This window comes from Procambarus clarkii, chromosome 4 (genome assembly GCF_040958095.1).
Source record: "Procambarus clarkii isolate CNS0578487 chromosome 4, FALCON_Pclarkii_2.0, whole genome shotgun sequence".
Classification (NCBI taxonomy): Eukaryota; Metazoa; Arthropoda; class Malacostraca; order Decapoda; family Cambaridae; genus Procambarus; species Procambarus clarkii.
Genome location: NC_091153.1, coordinates 30,665,895 through 30,687,576, shown reverse-complemented (window position 1 = coordinate 30,687,576; position 21,682 = coordinate 30,665,895). Strand labels below are relative to the sequence as shown.

The following is a 21,682-nucleotide window of genomic DNA, read 5'->3' as shown; positions in this document are numbered from 1 at the left end:
CACAAGAAAAACACATGAAAAACACAGTTTTTCAAAAAAAGCATGTTTTTTCCCGTCACAGACGTGATATCGATGTTGTATGTATGTAAAAACCCTTCGGATACGAATGGAACATTGTGGGAAAATTTCAAAGTTATCTGTACGACATACATATATATATATATATATATATATGTATATATATATATATATATATATATATATATATATATATATATATATATATATATATATATATATATATATATATATATATATATTAGTATATTTTGGTAGCAGTCTTCCCTGTAGACATATATTATTAAATATAATATATACCTAGTAGCCAGAACGCACTTCTCAGCCTACTATGCAAGGCTCGATTTGCCTAATAAGCCAAGTTTTCATGAATTAATTGTTTTTCGACTACCTAACCTAACTAACCTAACCTAACCTACCTTTTTGGGCTACCTAATATATATATATATATATATATATATATATATATATATATATATATATATATATATATATATATATATATATATATATATATATATATATATATATATATATTAGTATATTTTGTATAATATATATTAGTATACTAATATATATTAGTACATAGTAGCCAGAACGCACTTCTCAGCCTACTATGCAAGGCCCAATTTGCCTAATAAGCCAGGTTTTCATGAAATAATTGTTTTTCGACTACCTAACCTACCTAACCTAACCAAATCTAACTTTTTCGGCTACCTAACCTAACCTAACCTACTAAGATTATAAGTGGATTAAGGCATCTTGTACATACCAGTTGCGTTGCTTCTGGGAGTATGGGTTTGAGTCACTTCTGGGGTGTGAGTTTTCAGTTGCATATTGTCCTGGGGACCATTCAGGCTTGTTCGCATTTGTGTTCCTCACATGTGCCCCAAAGAATGAGGTGATTTGGTAAAATGCTATGCCCAAGATTACTATCCGAGTGCCGGCGGTGGGGTGGTTCAAATAGCTTAGGCTATCACCTCATTATGTCCGGTCGTGATGGTCAAGTGGATTAAGGCGTCTTGTACATACCAGTTGCGTTGCTTCTGGGAGTATGGGTTCGAGTCACTTCTGGGGTGTGAGTTTTCAGTTGCATATTGTCCTGGGGACCATTCAGGCTTGTTCGCATTTGTGTTCCTCACGTGTGCCCCAAAGAATGAGGTGATTTGGTAAAATGCTATGCCCAAGATTACTATCCGAGTGCTGGCGGTGGGGTGGTTCAAATAGCTTAGGCTATCACCTCATTATGTCCGGTCGTGATGGTCAAGTGGATTAAGGCGTCTTGTACATACCAGTTGCGTTGCTTCTGGGAGTATGGGTTCGAGTCACTTCTGGGGTGTGAGTTTTCAGTTGCATATTGTCCTGGGGACCATTCAGGCTTGTTCGCATTTGTGTTCCTCACGTGTGCCCCAAAGAATGAGGTGATTTGGTAAAATGCTATGCCCAAGATTACTATCCGAGTGCCGGCGGTGGGGTGGTTCAAATAGCTTAGGCTATCACCTCATTATGTCCGGTCGTGATGGTCAAGTGGATTAAGGCGTCTTGTACATACCAGTTGCGTTGCTTCTGGGAGTATGGGTTCGAGTCACTTCTGGGGTGTGAGTTTTCTGTTGCATATTGTCCTGGGGACCATTCAGGCTTGTTCGCATTTGTGTTCCTCACGTGTGCCCCAAAGAATGAGGTGATTTGGTAAAATGCTATGCCCAAGATTACTATCCGAGTGCCGGCGGTGGGGTGGTTCAAATAGCTTAGGCTATCACCTCATTATGTCCGGTCGTGATGGTCAAGTGGATTAAGGCGTCTTGTACATACCAGTTGCGTTGCTTCTGGGAGTATGGGTTCGAGTCACTTCTGGGGTGTGAGTTTTCAGTTGCATATTGTCCTGGGGACCATTCAGGCTTGTTCGCATTTGTGTTCCTCACGTGTGCCCCAAAGAATGAGGTGATTTGGTAAAATGCTATGCCCAAGATTACTATCCGAGTGCCGGCGGTGGGGTGGTTCAAATAGCTTAGGCTATCACCTCATTATGTCCGGTCGTGATGGTCAAGTGGATTAAGGCGTCTTGTACATACCAGTTGCGTTGCTTCTGGGAGTATGGGTTCGAGTCACTTCTGGGGTGTGAGTTTTCAGTTGCATATTGTCCTGGGGACCATTCAGGCTTGTTCACATTTGTGTTCCTCACGTGTGCCCCAAAGAATGAGGTGATTTGGTAAAATTCTATGCCCATGATTACTATCCGAGTGCCGGCGGTGGGGTGGTTCAAATAGCTTAGGCTATCACCTCATTATGTCCGGTCGTGATGGTCAAGTGGATTAAGGCGTCTTGTACATACCAGTTGCATTGCTTCTGGGAGTATGGGTTCGAGTCACTTCTGGGGTGTGAGTTTTCAGTTGCATATTGTCCTGGGGACCATTCAGGCTTGTTCGCATTTGTGTTCCTCACGTGTGCTCCAAAGAATGAGGTGATTTGGTAAAATGCTATGCCCAAGATTACTATCCGAGTGCCGGCGGTGGGGTGGTTCAAATAGCTTAGGCTATCACCTCATTATGTCCGGTCGTGATGGTCAAGTGGATTAAGGCGTCTTGTACATACCAGTTGCGTTGCTTCTGGGAGTATGGGTTCGAGTCACTTCTGGGGTGTGAGTTTTCAGTTGCATATTGTCCTGGGGACCATTCAGGCTTGTTCGCATATATATATATATATATATATATATATATATATATATATATAAATATATATATATATATTTATATATATATATATATATATATGTCATACAGATAACTTTGAAATTTTCCCGCAATGTTCCATTCGCATCCGAAGGGTTTTTACATACATACAATATCGATATCACGTCTGTAACGGGAAAAAACATGCTTTTTTTGAAAAACTGTGTTTTTCGTGTGAGGGAAGTCTTCGAAACCTCTTTATCGATTGCTCTGAAATTTTGACACAAAGTTGCATTGGAATAGACGAGCGTTTTTATATACTACTATATACACGCCTCACCTGCGACAGGAAATAACATGCTTTCTTTGAAAAACAGCGCCATCTGTTGGACGTAGGAGCAACACATGCTTTAATCTCCGAAATTTCTTCACTGATTGCTTAGAAATTTTGACACAACGTTCCACTTGAATACATGTGTGTTTTTATATACCTACTATTTAGATGCCACACTTGTGACAGGTAAAAACATGTTTGTTTGTTTTTTAAATCAGCGCCATCTGTTGCACGTAAGACCAACACAAGCTATACAAATTTTGTTACGATTCCATTTCAGTGTTTCCGATTGCATTGATAAATTGAATTTTCATAGATTTTGATTTATTTTCATTATGATTTAATTATTTTGTGTGACATTGCGTTGGAATTGAGCTGTGTTGTTTACCATACCATTCATTTCGTGGGTATAGTATATTTGTTTCTTTTTTCATTGTTTTTCTTTTCGTTTCTTAACTGTTCATAATATTTTTCAGTGTAATTGGTTGCAAAATTGAGCTGTGTCGATTGATCTGCTTTTGAATTATTGAAATATTACGTTAGTATTTTTTGTTTTTGTTTTGAAACATAAAAATGGACAACACGTTTATTTCACAGCTGCAAATGTAAAACAGCTATGAATCCACCGGCTACAACGTTAACTGCTTTCTTCACGTTTTGTCAAAATGACGTGTTTGCAAAAACAGTGCTGTATTTGGAAGTACCTACGTATTACAAATGGAATGCCAGTAGAAAATCATTTGAATGAAGCAAACGAGGAGATCGAGTCGACGGATAACTTGGCATATTCAAATAAACTACGATAGACAGACTGCACCGTGCAACCTAATCAGGATGAATGCTTCTTTCTTCGCATGCTGTTGGTAAATGTGCCCGGTCTAACGTCTTTCCAGCCATTGAGATTTGTCAACGGCATAAGACATGCCACTTCCCGTAGTGCATGGCAATCTCTGAATTCAATGGAGAACGATCGGCACTGGGATCTCTGCATTAATGACGCGTCCAACACGTCACATCCAAATCAAATTCGTGCAATGTTTGCAATCATATTGACCACCGGCTCTTCGTTATCTCAAACAGAGTTATGGGATAATTATAAATCGCACATGGCTGAAGATATTATCCGTCGAATACGCAAAAAATATTAAATATGAACATGGAATTTACAACAAAAATCTTCAACGAAGTGTTGATAATAATTGAAGACTTGTGCTTAGAAATAGCGAACAAAGGTCTCAATCAATTGGAAATGCCATCATCGAATCGATCTGCTGCTGCTTCGTTCGACGTAGAATTGCGTCGTGAACAAAATTACAACACGTGTGATCTGTTGTCGTATGTTTAATCAAATATTCCTAGACTAACGCTTGAGCGAAAAGGCATTAACAATCAAATAATTCAAACTGTCAATAACGGGCTTGAAGAAATCTTCTTAGATGCGCCAAGAGGAACTGGTAAAACCTTCCTAATTAGATAGATTCTGGCAGCATATTGATCCCAAAATGGCATAACCTTAGCTCTTGCGTTGTCTGGAATTGCTGCGACAGTCCTACCAGGTGGAAGAACTGCTACTTCGACTTTGAAATCGCCATTGATCATGCAATTCAGTGTAACTCCGACGTGCAACATTTCCATGCAACTGTCATGGGAAAAGTATTGCAGAAATGCAAACTTATTGTTTGGGATGAATTCACAATGCCCCACAAAAATCGTTCGAGGCTCTTAATGGATCATTGCAAGATTTGCGTGGAAACATCAGACCATTTGGGAACGCATTATTATTGCTTGCAGTAGATTTCAGGTAAACATTACCTGTAATTCTACAGCGGACGAAATAAATGCTTGCCTGAAATACTCTACTTTGTGGCGCCACGTAAAGACATTTAATTTAACTAACTACAAACATGCGTGTAGTTGTGTAGCTACTGCAAAACGATACATAAGCTGAGATATTCTCACAACACTTTCTAGAAATTGGGAACGTAAACGGGCCGGTTGATTTGACCTCAGGACGAATTTCATTGCTACATAACTTCTGCAATTTAGTGACGTCAAAAGAAAAATTGATTGAAAAATTATTTCCCAGTATTGAAACCAATTATAAGAATCACGATTGGCTGAGTGAAGGGGCTATTCTGGTGGCCAAGAACAAAACGTCTACGACCTTAAAAATATTATTAAGTCTAACATTCATAGCGAGGCAGTGACATACAAGTCCGTCGACACTGTTGAGGAAGCAGATGAAGCAGTTGATTATCCAACAAATTTGTTTTAATTCACTCGATCTGCCAGGGATACCATCACACGTACGGCAATTGAAATTAGGCTTGCTAACTATCATGTTGCAAAATATCAACCAGCCTAAACTTTGCAACATCACGCGCCTTGCAGTAAAAAATTAATCAGCGACGTCGTAGAAGCAACAGTCTAACAGGACCTTTTAAAGGGGAAGATTTCCTCATTCCTCGCATTCCTATGATTCCAACAGATAAGCCATTTCAGTTTAAGAGATTGTAATTTCCAATTCGATTGGCGTTTGCAATCACCATCAACAAAGCTCAGGGCCAATCTTTAGAATTGTGCAGTTTATATCTAGATACGGATTGCTTCTCACGTGGACAATTATGTTGAGTGTTCTAGAGTTGGCACACCAGACAATCTCTATATCTCCACAAACAATGGAACAACAAAAACTGTTGTATACCCACAAGCATTGTGAAATTAAACATATTACAAACGTACGCTTTCTCTTTTCTTTCTTTCCCATTTAACCAGACTGAGCCACAGCAACGCGTGGCGGGTACTGCTAGTGTGTGTGTGCGTGCGTATGTGCGTGCGTGCGTGCGTGCGTGCGTGTGTGTGTGTGTGTGTGTGTGTGTGTGTGTGTGTGTGTGTGTGTGTGTGTGTGTGTGTGTGTGTGTGTGTGTGTATGTAGATAGATAGCCGAGCCGTAGCCGAGGCTATTTTGAAAACAACTCGACAGCACTTGGTGGTCACAGTTCACTTTCATCAAACCAATTCACTTATCTAAAGAAGCTTTAAATGACTCGAGCTTCAAATGACGACATACTTGCATAAACCCCAAGACAATTGTAACATACGCTGGCAACATACCAGCGACCATAAGACCTATCTTTTTTGGAGCATCTCTCTGTGCTCTATAGAAAAAGGATGGAGGGATCAGGCCAATAGCTGTGGGCAATTCTCTCCGGCGTCTCGTCGCAAAGGCAGCTGCAAGAACAGTTAGTGATGCAGCGGCCAACATGCTGAAGCCAAAACAGCTCGGGTTTGGCATTCCACAAGGGTGTGAGGCGGCAGCCCATGCAGCTCGAGCCTTCATCGCCAACATCACAGACGAAAAGGCCCTTATCAAGCAAGATTTCAAAAATGCCTTCAATTTGGTGCGGAGGGATGCTGTACTCCGTGCGGTTCATAGTCATTTCCCTTCCCTCTACCCTTTTGTACATTCATGCTACAGTATGGACCTTAAGCTACTTTTTGGCGAACATGAAATTGACTCGCGAGAAGGCGTCCAACAGGGTGACCCCCTTGCTCCTCTCCTTTTCTACTTAGTCATCAAACAAGTCACAGAGGATCTGTTCAGCGAGCTCAACATCTGGTTCTTGGATGATGGTAACCTAGCTGGTTCCCAAGACTCCCTACTGGAGGACATCAGAAAAATCCAGGAGCAAGGTGCAGTTTTAGGCCTCACCCTGAACCCTTCTAAATGTGAAATAATATGTTCCAACCAGGGCATCGTAGAGAGAATAGAGGGTCTTCTGCCAAATATCCATAAAATTAAACCTGAAGACAGCACACTCCTAGGTGGTCCCCTGGGGTTGAAAGCCATCGATGAGGTCCTTGATAAGAAAATCGCCGACCTTAAGAGGATGGATGGGAGGATTGAGGATATTGATGCTCATGATGCACTCTACCTCATCACCAGATGTCCGTCCCTCCCCAGGTTAACCTACTTTCTGAGGTGTTCACCATCTTACAGTAGCCAAAAACTAAGTGAGTATGACCGGTTACTGAAATCAATGCTAGAAAAAGCCCTTAACCTCTCTCTTGATGACCTACAGTGGAAACAAGCCTCTCTTCCCGTAAGACTTGGGGGCCTCGGAGTTCGAACAGCAACGCAAATCGCTGTTCCAGCCTTCCTGTCCTCCTTATCAGCATCCGACGACCTTGTGAAGGAAATTCTACCTGCCCACTTACATCAGCTGGCAGGTGTACATGATCCCAATTTTACACCCTGTGCCACAGAGTGGGCCTCTCGTGCAGGCCCATCACCTCAACCACCATCCCCAAAAGCCCACAAGCAATCCAGTTGGGATGGCCCCATTGTAGACCAAGTTGCTGCAGAGTGCCTGGGTGCTGCAACAACACAACACGACATTGCTCGCCTCACAGCAGTAGCAGTCCCACATGCAGGCGATTTCCTGTTAGCAACCCCAATGTCAGCAACTGGCACGCGTCTCACACCACACGCCCTCCGAATTGCTGTGGCCCTTCGCCATGCTGCCCCAATCCACACCAGATATAGGTGTATTTGCGGCGAGGTGGTGGTTGACAGGTACGGCCACCATGGCCTACTCTGCCAAAGCACAGGGGGATGGCACTCGAGGCACAGTGAAGTTAACGACATCATCAAGAGGAGCCTCACCACAGCTGGATGCCCAGCTGAAAGAGAGCCCCGTTACCTAACGCCCCGTAACTCTGATGTTTTTATTGGTCGCCCGGATAGTATCACAGTGAACCCCTGGACGAATGGCAAGCAGTTGGTATGGGACTACATGTGCGTATCAACCCTGGCTAACACCTACATTAACCTCAGTGTTGCACAACCAGGTGGCGCTGCCACCCACAGGGAAGCAGCCAAATCCCGTAAGTATAGAGAACTGGATCACCACTACAATTTTGTCCCCATTGCTTCTGAGACACTCGGCGCCTGGGGTAAAAGTGCTACCAGTTTTTTGAAGGAACTGGGTTCTAGGCTCATTGAAACAACAAGGGACCCTAGAGCTGCCAGCTTTCTTTTCCAGGGCCTCTGCGTGGCGATACTGAGGGGAAATGCGCACTGCATCCAGGGTTCCTGCCCGCCATCTGAGGAACTGGAGGAACAGGACAACCTATGATAACCATCTTTGTAACCTATATGTAACTTCTTTTTTGTAACAAAGTTCAAATAAAGCAAATATATATGTGTACATATAAAAGAATGGGGGTGGTAGGAGAAGATAATATTAGTGTTCAGTGAGAAACCATAAGGTCTCCTCTGAATACTTTTTATTTTCTTCTCCGAGGCTATGGGTCCCCACTTTGGCACCAGAGGTGGTACACTCACAAATTTTATATATATATATATATATATATATATATATATATATATATATATATATATATATATATATATATATATATATATATATATATATATATATATATATATATAAATATATATATATATAGATATATATATATATATATATATATATATATATAGGTGTATATATATATATATATATATATATAAATATATATATAGGTGTATATATATATATATATATATATATATATATATATATATATATATATATATATATATATATATATATAAATATATATATATATAGATATATATATATATATATATATATATATAAATATATATATAGGTGTATATATATATATATATATATATATATATATATATATATATATATATATATATATATATATATATATATATTATTAAATATGACCGAAAAAGTAAGATTAATAATTCTAACACGAATTTTCTCAATCTTTCGTACATTACGCTTCACTGTTGGAGGTAAATCAAAAATCACTTCTCCAAAATTCATTTTTATTTCTAGTCTGACGCGACACGGGCGCGTTTCGTAAAACTTATTACATTTTCAAAGACTTCACAAATACACAACTGATTAGAACTAACGTATCTCTGCTATTATATCTACATTTGAGTGAGGTGGGAGGGATGATGTGGCATATAATGATGTGGCATTAGGGGATATTAATAGGGTATTAATAGGGATGTGTAGTGCACATCAAGAAGTCAACACCAGCAATCAACAGCCAATTATTGCACAACTATATTCTACCCACCTCAAGACTCCGCTCCAATATAGAAGCATCAAGAAATATGGACTAATAGGCTTTCTACAAACACTTCTATTCAATACCCATTGTTTCTGTTCTGTCTTGTGTTGATACTTTTAATACCCTATTAATATCCCCTAATGCCACATCATTATATGCCACATCATCCCTCCCACCTCACTCAAATGTAGATATAATAGCAGAGATACGTTAGTTCTAATCAGTTGTGTATTTGTGAAGTCTTTGAAAATGTAATAAGTTTTACGAAACGCGCCCGTGTCGCGTCAGACTAGAAATAAAAATGAATTTTGGAGAAGTGATTTTTGATTTACCTCCAACAGTGAAGCGTAATGTACGAAAGATTGAGAAAATTCGTGTTAGAATTATTAATCTTACTTTTTCGGTCATATTTAATAATATATGTCTACAGGAAAGACTGCTACCAAAATATACTAATATATATATATATATATATCTATATATATATATATATATATATATATATATATATATATATATATATATATATATATATATATATATATATATATATATATATATATACAACTTTAGAACACTTTCCCACCAGGAGACTCGAACCCTAGCCAGCACAGAAGCCTTCCAGCAACTGGCATAACAGGTACGCCTTAACCCTCTCCACCACCTGCTCAGACCCTTAAAAGAGATGGTAATTTCGGAGTATTTAAATACCACAAAGATCACCACCTCCCAAGAGCACTAGAGCAAGTGAGGGGTCATTTAGACGTTTATTTCATCAAGTCCCTGTTAATATGGGAAGACACAGTGTCTATGCTTAAGGCACAACTCTCCTAAACACGAGAGTGAAGTATAGAACTTTAGAACACTTTCCCACCAGGAGACTCGAACCCTAGCCAGCACAGAAGCCTTCCAGCAACTGGCATAACAGGTACGCCTTAACCCTCTCCACCACCTGCTCAGACCCTTAAAAGAGATGGTAATTTCGGAGTATTTAAATACCACAAAGATCACCACCTCCCAAGAGCACTAGAGCAAGTGAGGGGTCATTTAGACGTTAATTTCATCAAGTCCCTGTTAATATGGGAGAGAGTATACTTGACTCTCGTGTTTAGGAGAGTTGTGCCTTATATATATATATATATATATATATATATATATATATATATATATATATATATATATTATTAAATATGACCGAAAAAGTAAGATTAATAATTCTAACACGAATTTTCTCAATCTTTCGTACATTTCTTTTCACTGTTGGAGGTAAATCAAAAATCAATTCTCCAAAATTAATTTTTATTTCTAGTCTGACGCGACACGAGCGCGTTTCGTAAAACTTATTACATTTTCAAAGACTTTAGTTTACAAATACACAACTGAATAGAACTTACGCATCTCCGATATTATATCTACATTTTAGTGAGGTGGATGGGGTGAGGTGGCATTAATAGGGTATTAATTTCATCAACACAAGACAGAACAAGAGGTGGCATTAATAGGGTATTAATTTCATCAACACAAGACAGAACACGAAACAATGGGTATTGAATAGAAGTGTATGTAGAAAGCCTATTGGTCCATATTTCTTGATGCTTCTATATTGGAGCGGAGTCTTGAGGTGGGTAGAATATAGTTGTGCATTAATTGGCTGTTGATTGCTGGTGTTGACTTCTTGATGTGTAGTGCCTCGCAAACGTCAAGCCGCCTGCTATCGCTGTATCTATCGATGATTTCTGTGTTGTTTACTAGGATTTCTCTGGCGATGGTTTGGTTGTGCGAAGAGATTATATGTTCCTTAAACCCTTTTGCATAAGCAACAGGGCTCCATTAAGAAACCCTGTTGCTTGAGGAATTTGAGGAATTTTCGCTCATATATATATATATATATATATATATATATATATATATATATATATATATATATATATATATATATATATATATATATATATATATATATATATATATTAAATATGAGCGAAAAAGTAAGAATAATAATTCTAATACGAATTTTCTCGATCTTTCTTATGTTTCTTTTCACTGTTGATGGTAAATGAAAATCAATTCTCCAAAATTCATTTTTATTTCTAGTCTAATGCGACACTTGAGCGCGTTTCGTAAAACTTATTACATTTTCAAAGACTTTAGTTTACACACACACAACTTATAACTGAATAGAGCTTAAACATCTTCGATTTTTTATACCTGCATTTGGGTGAGGTGATATGTTTCAACAGGTTTGGATGAGGTGAAAACAAACTTTCAACACAAGCCAGAACACGAAACAATGGGTATTGAAGGTAAGAATGCAAGTAATTACAGAGGGCCTATTGGCCCATATTTCTTGATGCTTCTATATTGGAGCGGAGTCTTGAAGTGGGTAGAATATAGTTGTGCATTAATTGGCTGTTGATGGCTGGTGTTGACTTCTTGATGTGTAGTGCCTCGCAGATGTCAAGCCTCCTGCTTTCGCTGTATCTATCGATGATTTCTGTGTTGTTTGCTAAGATTTCTCTGGTGATCGTTTGGTCACCAAACCATCACCAGAGAAATCTTAGCAAACAATAATATACGAAAGTACTTAAGGAAATTCCTGCTTCAGTTCTTCCTCCGTGGTCTGATACTGTCACATTTTTCATCACGTGTTAATTTTCGTGATTTACTCACATATTATATTTATTTGCTTTATAAATTCTAATAGCAATACAAAAAAAAAAAAATATCTGTACCTTTTACTTAATGCAGGAACAAGAGGACTGTTCTTCTGTCCTATGGATACCAATAAAGAGGGCAGTAGTCTCTCCCTCGACAAGTAGTAGTAACAGTTTCCTGTAGGAAATACAATAACAGATATTAAGAGTGCCATTTCAAATTTATGTTCTATCTATATCAATTAAACGAAACGTTCATTTATTTGTATATCTCTCAAAGGTTGGAGGCCAAAAGCATGTAGATAGACTAACGGAACTTTACATGGTGAATTCTAAATGTATAGGGAGTGTGATAGGGTGAATGGGTCGATTGCATTTCTTCTCTCTTTTTTTTTATTATGGTCCAATAGAGACCGAAACGTCGTCAATTCTTTAGATATGTAGGTTGGGAATTAAATTTTCAGGCATATTATTGTGACCAGTTGTCTGGAGGCACTATTTCATTTTTCATGTCGCATATAATTGATTTCATTATTGTTGACATTAAGTATTTTGAATTTGTGAACTCATTGGTAAAGTTTCCGTCCGAATACTCTTCATATACAATTTAACATTACCAGTCATTTTGTTTTTGTCTTTTTTGCTTAAAACGTACATTTGACTTAGATTTTTTTTAATAGAACAGAAGGATATGTTGTTCATTGATTAATAATTATGTGAGTAAATGAATGAAATTAAAATGTTGCACGATAAATACTGAAGCAAAACACTTTATTATAAACTAAGTCAACCAGGTCTGTTGTTCGCTCCCTGTCCTGACTCAGCGATTTCCTCATTGATATATGCCTGGCCAGGATGGTGACACAGGTAACGCTGGTGGAGGTGCCCTAGCGCTTAGGACGTGCGATTCTGCGATTTCGTTTTGTATTTGAAGGGAGCGTTTGGTGGGGAGCTCCGTTACCAGCACCAGTGTATGTGTGATACATTGTAACACGGCGGGGGGGGGGGGGGGGGGGTTATCGACTCTGATCGCCTCTTCCTTCGACTCTCTCTTCACCCTTACCCACCCGTATTCTATTTCCTTCACCTATATACCAAGGGAACCCCGAGCTACTCTAGCCGAATCCCGCGCCACGTGGTCTTAGCCGTTCGAATCGGCCAAGCTTCTACAGCCTCCGTGACGTGGTACTAGACTCCTGGCAAACTCAAGGATCTCCTTCTGCTGCCACCACCAGACCATTAACCAGAAGCGTCAGTTAATCGGGGTCTGGACCGATTAATCAATAACTAAATTTATAATGAACACGAGAGTGTATGAGGGATACGTTACCAACACCAGAGTGTATGTTGGATACGTTACCAACACCAGAGTGTATGTTGGATACGTTACCAACACCAGAGTGTATGTTGGATATGTTACCAACACCAGAGTGTATGTTGGATATGTTACCAACACCAGAGTGTATGTTGGATATGTTACCAACACCAGAGTGTATGTTGGATATGTTACCAACACCAGAGTGTATGTGAGATACGTTACCAACACCAGAGTGTATGTTGGATATGTTACCAACACCAGAGTGTATGTGAGATACGTTACCAACACCAGAGTGTATGAGGGATACGTTACCAACACCAGAGTGTATGAGGGATACGTTACCAACACCAGAGTGTATGAGGGATACGTTACCAACACAAGAGTGTATGCGGGATACGTTACCAACACCAGAGTGCATGTAGGAAGCGTTACCACACCAGAGTGTGTGTGGGATACGTTACCAACACCAGAGTGTATGTGGGATACGTTACCAACACCAGAGTGTATGAGGGATACGTTACCAATTCCAGAGTGTATGTGGGATACGTTACCAACACCAGAGTGTATGTGGGATACGTTACCAACACCAAAGTGTATGAGGGATACGTTACCAACACCAGAGTGTATGTGGGATACGTTACCACACCAGAGTGTATGTAGGATGCGTTACCACACCAGAGTGTATGTGGGATACGTTACCACACCAGAGTGTATGTGGGAAGCGTTACTACACCAGAGTGTGTGTGGGATACGTTACCACACCAGTGTGTATGTGGAATGCGTTACCACACCAGAGTGTATGTGGGATACGTTACCACACCAGAGTGTATGTGGGATACGTTACCACACCAGAGTGTATGTGGGATACGTTACCACACCAGAGTGTATGTGGGATACGTTACCAACACCAGAGTGTATGAGAGATACGTTACCAACACCAGAGTGTATGAGGGATACGTTACCAACACAAGAGTGTATGCGGGATACGTTACCATCACCAGAGTGCATGTGGGAAGCGTTACTACACCAGAGTGTGTGTGGGATACGTTACCAATACCAGAGTGTATGTGGGTTGCGTTACCACACCAGAGTGTATGTGGGATGCGTTACCATCACCAGAGTGCATGTGGGATACGTTACCACACCAGAGTGTATGTGGGAAGCGTTACCACACCAGAGTGTGTGTGGGATACGTTACCACACCAGTGTGTATGTGGAATGCGTTACCACACCAGAGTGTATGTGGGATTCGTTACCACACCAGAGTGTATGTGAGATTCGTTACCACACCAGAGTGTATGTGGGATACGTTACCAACACCAGAGTGTATGTGGGATAACTTACCAACACCAGAGTGTGTGTGGGATACGTTACCACACCAGAGTGTATGTGGGATGCATTACCATCACCAGAGTGCATGTGGTAAGCGTTACCACACCAGAGTGTGTGTGGAATACGTTATCACACCAGAGAGTATGTGTGATACGTTACCACACCAGAGTGTATGTGGGATGCGTTACCACACCAGAGTGTATGTGGGATACGTTACCAACACCAGAGTGTATGTGGGATACGTTACCAACACCAGAGTGTATGTGGGATACGTTACCAACACCAGAGTGTATGTGGGAAGCGTTACCACACTAGAGTGTATGTGGGAAGCGTTACCACACCAGAGTGTGTGTGGAATACGTTATCACACCAGAGTGTATGTGGGATACGTTACCAACACCAGAGTGTATGTGGAAAGCGTTACCAACACCAGAGTGTATGTGGAAAGCGTTACCAACACCAGAGTGTATGTGGGATACATTACCAACACCAGAGTGTATGTGGGATACATTACCAACACCAGAGTGTATGTGGGATACATTACCAACACCAGAGTGTATGTGGGATACATTACCAACACCAGAGTGTATGTGGGATACATTACCAACACCAGAGTGTATGTGGGATACATTACCAACACCAGAGTGTATGTGGGATACATTACCAACACCAGAGTGTATGTGGGATACATTACCAACACCAGAGTGTATGTGGGATACATTACCAACACCAGAGTGTATGTGGGATACATTACCAACACCAGAGTGTATGTGGGATACATTACCAACACCAGAGTGTATGTGGGATACGTTACCAACACCAGAGTGTATGTGGGATACATTACCAACACCAGAGTGTATGTGAGATACATTACCAACACTAGAGTGTATGTGGGATACATTACCAACACCAGAGTGTATGTGGGATACATTACCAACACCAGAGTGTATGTGGGATACGTTACCAACACCAGAGTGTATGTGGGATACATTACCAACACTAGAGTGTATGTGGGATACATTACCAACACTAGAGTGTATGTGGGATACATTACCAACACCAGAGTGTATGTGGGATACATTACCAACACCAGAGTGTATGTGGGATACATTACCAACACTAGAGTGTATGTGGGATACATTACCAACACCAGAGTGTATGTGGGATACATTACCAACACCAGAGTGTATGTGGGATACATTACCAACACCAGAGTGTATGTGGGATACGTTACCAACACCAGAGTGTATGTGGGATACATTACCAACACTAGAGTGTATGTGGGATACATTACCAACACTAGAGTGTATGTGGGATACATTACCAACACCAGAGTGTATGTGGGATACATTACCAACACCAGAGTGTATGTGGGATACATTACCAACACCAGAGTGTATGTGGGATACATTACCAACACCAGAGTGTATGTGGGATACATTACCAACACCAGAGTGTATGTGGGATACATTACCAACACCAGAGTGTATGTGGGATACATTACCAACACCAGAGTGTATGTGGGATACATTACCAACACCTGTGAGAAATTTTCCACATCCATTATGAACTCTTTAATACAACATGCATACATTTTATCAGTGCTTTTTTGTATTAATTAATTATCAATTAAAATCGTTTAGACACTCATCAAAGGGTATGTACATGACCAATTCACTCCAGAACCCCAGATTATATTGCCACATTGCAAAAATTAATTTCACGCAATATAATAACATAAGTTCAATACTCAATCTAACAGCCTAATGACTAAAACCAATGAAATGCACTTCACTAAAATTAAACTGAATTATCAGTTATCAAATTAATTAGAATAAACTCTTTTCAATTATTTATAAGAAACGTAGTAATGGAACGCGTCCCAGGCACTGGAGGAAAAGGAGAGGAGAGTAGCAGATCGCCTTCCCAACACTTCATATAAATTTTGTCCGTGTTACTTGAAGTGCACCGCTGGTATTTGAACTATTATATACCAGTGAGGACGAACGGCTTCGACAACGGCAACTAAAGGGAAGTGCATAATTATCTGTCTCTACATTTGTTCTTAGTAGGTCAATGTAAGGCAGATTAGGTGTAGATGGTTATGTGGCCTGAATCACAGCCCAACAGAGTGAGTTTTGTGGCATGAGTCCCAGCCCTATGGGATGAGTTATGTGGCATGAGTCCCAACCCTACGGGGTGAGTTATGTGGCATGAGTCCCAGTCCTACGGGGTGAGTTATGTGGCATGAGTCCCAGCCCTATGGGGTGAGTTATGTGGCATGAGTCCCAGTCCTACGGGGTGAGTTATGTGGCATGAGTCCCAGCCCTATGGGGTGAGTTATGTGGCATGAGTCCCAACCCTACGGGGTGAGTTATGTGGCATGAGTCCCAGCCCTATGGGGTGAGTTATGTGGCATGAGTCCCAACCCTATGGGGGTGAGTTATGTGGCATGAGTCCCAGTCCTACGGGGTGAGTTATGTGGCATGAGTCCCAGCCCTATGGGGGTGAGCTATGTGGCATGAGTCCCAGTCCTATGGGGGTGAGTTAAGTGGCATGAGTCCCTGCCCTATGGGGGGTGAGTTAAGTGGCATGAGTCCCAGTTCTATGGAGGTGAGTTAAGTGGCATGAGTCCCAGCCCTATGGGGGTGAGTTAAGTGGCATGAGTCCCAGCCCTATGGGGGGTGAGTTAAGTGGCATGAGTCCCAGCCCTATGGGGGGTGAGTTAAGTGGCATGAGTCTCAGCCCTATGGGGGGTGAGTTAAGTGGCATGAGTCCCAGCCCTATGGAGGTGAGTTAAGTGGCATGAGTCCCAGCCCTATGGGAGTGAGTTAAGTGGCATGAGTCCCAGCCCTATGGGGGTGAGTTAAGTGGCATGAGTCCCAGCCCTATGGGGGGTGAGTTAAGTGGCATGAGTCCCAGCCCTATGGGGTGAGTTATGTGGCATGAGTCCCAGTCCTACGGGGTGAGTTATGTGGCATGAGTCCCAGCCCTATGGGGTGAGTTATGTGGCATGAGTCCCAACCCTACGGGGTGAGTTATGTGGCATGAGTCCCAGCCCTATGGGGTGAGTTATGTGGCATGAGTCCCAACCCTATGGGGGTGAGTTATGTGGCATGAGTCCCAGTCCTACGGGGTGAGTTATGTGGCATGAGTCCCAGCCCTATGGGGGTGAGCTATGTGGCATGAGTCCCAGTCCTATGGGGGTGAGTTAAGTGGCATGAGTCCCTGCCCTATGGGGGGTGAGTTAAGTGGCATGAGTCCCAGTTCTATGGAGGTGAGTTAAGTGGCATGAGTCCCAGCCCTATGGGGGTGAGTTAAGTGGCATGAGTCCCAGCCCTATGGGGGGTGAGTTAAGTGGCATGAGTCCCAGCCCTATGGGGGGTGAGTTAAGTGGCATGAGTCCCAGCCCTATGGGGGGTGAGTTAAGTGGCATGAGTCCCAGCCCTATGGAGGTGAGTTAAGTGGCATGAGTCCCAGCCCTATGGGAGTGAGTTAAGTGGCATGAGTCCCAGCCCTATGGGGGTGAGTTAAGTGGCATGAGTCCCAGCCCTATGGGGGGTGAGTTAAGTGGCATGAGTCCCAGCCCTATGGGGGTGAGTTAAGTGGCATGAGTCCCAGCCCTATGGGGGTGAGTTAAGTGGCATGAGTCCCAGCCCTATGGGGGGTGAGTTAAGTGGCATGAGTCCCAGCCCTATGGGAGTGAGTTAAGTGGCATGAGTCGCAGCCCTATGGGGGTGAGTTAAGTGGCATGAGTCGCAGCCCTATGGGGGTGAGTTAAGTGGCATGAGTCCCAGCCCTATGGGAGTGAGTTAAGTGGCATGATGTAACACTGTAAAAGTGTTTGGGTTAGTTTATTTAAAATATATATAGAATATGAGTCACAGACAAGGATCTGAGAGGCGCCAGTTGTCTGCCTGAGATCTCACACCTCAAAGCGTTAATGACCCCAAGTGACCTGAGGTCAGATCATGAGAATTTCACCTTGCTTCCGCTAAGCGTATAATTGGAGCCGGGTAGCCTTCAAACATGCCGACGTTTAAGGAGTGGCTTGGTAGTGCCGGAGGCTATCTATTTGTGGGCGGAGTTAGCTACTAGGTTCCCCAATAAATACTCGGAGAACTATCGAGCAAAAAGCATTAACAGACAGAACAGCACACGAGCCAGGAGAGCCGAGAAGACGTCCCTAGCAGGGAGGCTGTCGGCCGGCAGGGGCGAGACAGTCTCTGTCAAGCTACAGACCCCCCCCCCCCTCTCTATTCAACTTAGACTCAGTCCTCGGTGAGTGAACAGTAAGGTGACTTGGTCGTGTTTACATATGTTGTGTGATGATCAGGGGCAGTCAAGTTGTAGGGTTCTCGAATTCTTGGATGATGACTCACTTTGCATATTAAACTGGAACATTTTAATTTAATTGCTAAATTATGATACTTCATGGGAAATATAATTATGAATTTATTATTTAAATTGTGTTTAACTTTGTTCCCTAGAGATTTGAGTTGAGGTGAGAAAGCCTCTGTGGTTACTGGTTTCATGGTTTAGAATGAGTACATGATAAAGATGGGAACTACTAATAATGAACTCATGATAACATTTTTTTGAGAATTTTGTGATACCGGCAAGTTCCATTCCTTGTCTTGTATGTAATGATCATGAATGGATGGTGGCAGCATTTCGTCTTCTACTATCTACTCTTCTACTTCTACTATCTACTCTTCTACTTCTACCTATCTACACCTCTCCCTCCACCCCTCTCTAAACTCTCACTTTCAACTAATGACCCTCCTCGCTCCTCCCACTTCCCTACCTCTCACCCCAAACCCTCACTAATTACTTCACTATTCATTTCTTTCCTTTCGTTTTCTCTTGTACGTTTGTGGCAATGATTCAGTATTCTAGAGTTCTCTCTGGAGTTTCGGGTAACTGATCAAGTGACGGCGCCTTGTAGTCTTAGCACCTAGGTAGTCAAATACCTAGGTTACAAGGTGTTGAACGAGAGAGGTTGCCTTAGGAACTCTGGAGGTGCTCTAGAATAGTTAGCTAACTGGGGACGGGATAACGGACTAGAGAGAGCTGTTTCCCCCGGCCTCGTTAGTTAACTGGGGGGTGGAATAATGGACAGATAGAGCTATTCCCCCCACCCCCCGTTACAATGAGTCCCAGCCCTATGGGATGAGTTAAGTGGCATGAGTCCCAGCCCTATAGGGTGAGTTAAGTGGCATGAGTCCCAGCCCTACGGGGTGAGTTATGTGGCATGAGTCCCAGCCCTATGGGGGTGAGTTATGTGGCATGAGTCCCAGCCCTATGGGGGTGAGTTAAGTGGCATGAGTCCCAGCCCTATGGGGTGAGTTAAGTGGCATGAGTCCCAGCCCTATGGGGTGAGTTAAGTGGCATGAGTCCCAGCCCTATGGGGGTGAGTTAAGTGGCATGAGTCCCAGCCCTATGGGGTGAGTTAAGTGGCATGAGTCCCAGCCCTATGGGGTGAGTTAAGTGGCATGAGTCCCAGCCCTATGGGGTGAGTTAAGTGGCATGAGTCCCAGCCCTATGGGGGTGAGTTAAGTGGCATGAGTCCCAGCCCTATGGGGTGAGTTATGTGGCATGAGTCCCAGCCCTATGGGGTGAGTTATGTGGCATGAGTCCCAGCCCTATGGGATGAGTTAAGTGGCATGAGTCCCAGCCCTATGGGGTGAGTTATGTGGCATGAGTCCCAGCCCTATGGGGGTGAGTTAAGTGGCATGAGTCCCAGCCCTATGGGGTGAGTTATGTGCCATGAGTCCCAGCCCTATGGGGTGAGTTATGTGGCATGAGTCCCAGCCCTATGGGGGTGAGTTAAGTGGCATGAGTCCCAGCCCTATGGGGTGAGTTATGTGCCATGAGTCCCAGCCCTATCGGGTGAGTTATGTGGCATGAGTCCCAGCCCTATGGGGGTGAGTTAAGTGGCATGAGTCCCAGCCCTATTGGAGTGAGTTAAGTGGCATGAGTCCCAGCCCTATGGGGTGAGTTAAGTGGCATGAGTCCCAGCCCTATAGGGTGAGTTAAGTGGCATGAGTCCCAGCCCTACGGGGTGAGTTATGTGGCATGAGTCCCAGCCCTATGGGGGTGAGTTATGTGGCATGAGTCCCAGCCCTATGGGATGAGTTAAGTGGCATGAGTCCCAGCCCTATGGGGTGAGTTATGTGGCATGAGTCCCAGCCCTATGGGGGTGAGTTAAGTGGCATGAGTCCCAGCCCTATGGGGTGAGTTATGTGCCATGAATCCCAGCCCTATGGGGTGAGTTATGTGGCATGAGTCCCAGCCCTATGGGGGTGAGTTAAGTGGCATGAGTCCCAGCCCTATGGGGTGAGTTATGTGCCATGAGTCCCAGCCCTATGGGGTGAGTTATGTGGCATGAGTCCCAGCCCTATGGGGGTGAGTTAAGTGGCATGAGTCCCAGCCCTATCAGGGTGAGCTTCATAAATCTAGTAGACAGAGTTACTGATAACAGGAGTCGGGAATATGGACTGTTAGTTTAGAATTGCCATTCATGTTGAGGCGGCGTGACTGGAGAGACGACGTCATTACGCAGCGGGGACCACTCACCTGTTCTAAACCTGTTCCATGTTGACTGTCCAAACCTTCTAGTCCGATAAGAAGGCAATAATTTATTCATACTAACAATTACTATAAATTTTACTCACTAAGCGTTTAAATATGGTATAGTGAAATCAATAATAAGTTTACCGTTTACTTACGGTATAACCACCTGCTATAATTATAACCTCCCTATTGTGTGAAGTGGAAGTTTATCGATGGGTTAAACATGAAAAATAGTCTGCTTTTGAAGAAATAAATAGTCATAATTAATTTATTGAACAATAAATGATAAATAAATTAAGTAAATTCCCACCGGTAATATTTCCCAATAACAGCAGAGTGTATGGGGAATATTGGTCAATGTTGGGATGGCTGCCAGTTCGGAGTCTCCAGACTCCTAGTGGATTCGAGAGTATTCAGGACGCTTGTTCAAGATCCATCCTGCTCCAGTTTTTTTTTTTCAACGTTTTTCTCAACTAAGCCACAATTTTTTGCCGGCAATTAGAGAAATATTTTGAGACAACGCAATATGTAACTGTAAATACATTTGGGTATTATTATAATTGTTAGAAAACGATGATGAGTGGTTTAATGTTCAAATTCAGGCGGAGTTTTATTCCACCACAACAGCTTACTGAAAAACACGTCCTCTCGAATAATA

General features: G+C 42.3%; 1 protein-coding gene across 1 annotated transcript in view; it reads right to left on the bottom strand.

Moving 5' to 3' along the window:
* The window catches only part of LOC123749422 (glutamate receptor ionotropic, kainate 2-like), a 146,363-nt gene that overhangs the window by 62,967 nt on the left and 61,714 nt on the right, over positions 1-21,682 (bottom strand). Inside the window, exon 13 of the mRNA XM_069335563.1 lies at positions 11,877-11,976. Coding sequence (XP_069191664.1) covers positions 11,877-11,976 — 100 coding nt within the window. The remainder of the gene's footprint in view (positions 1-11,876; positions 11,977-21,682) is intronic.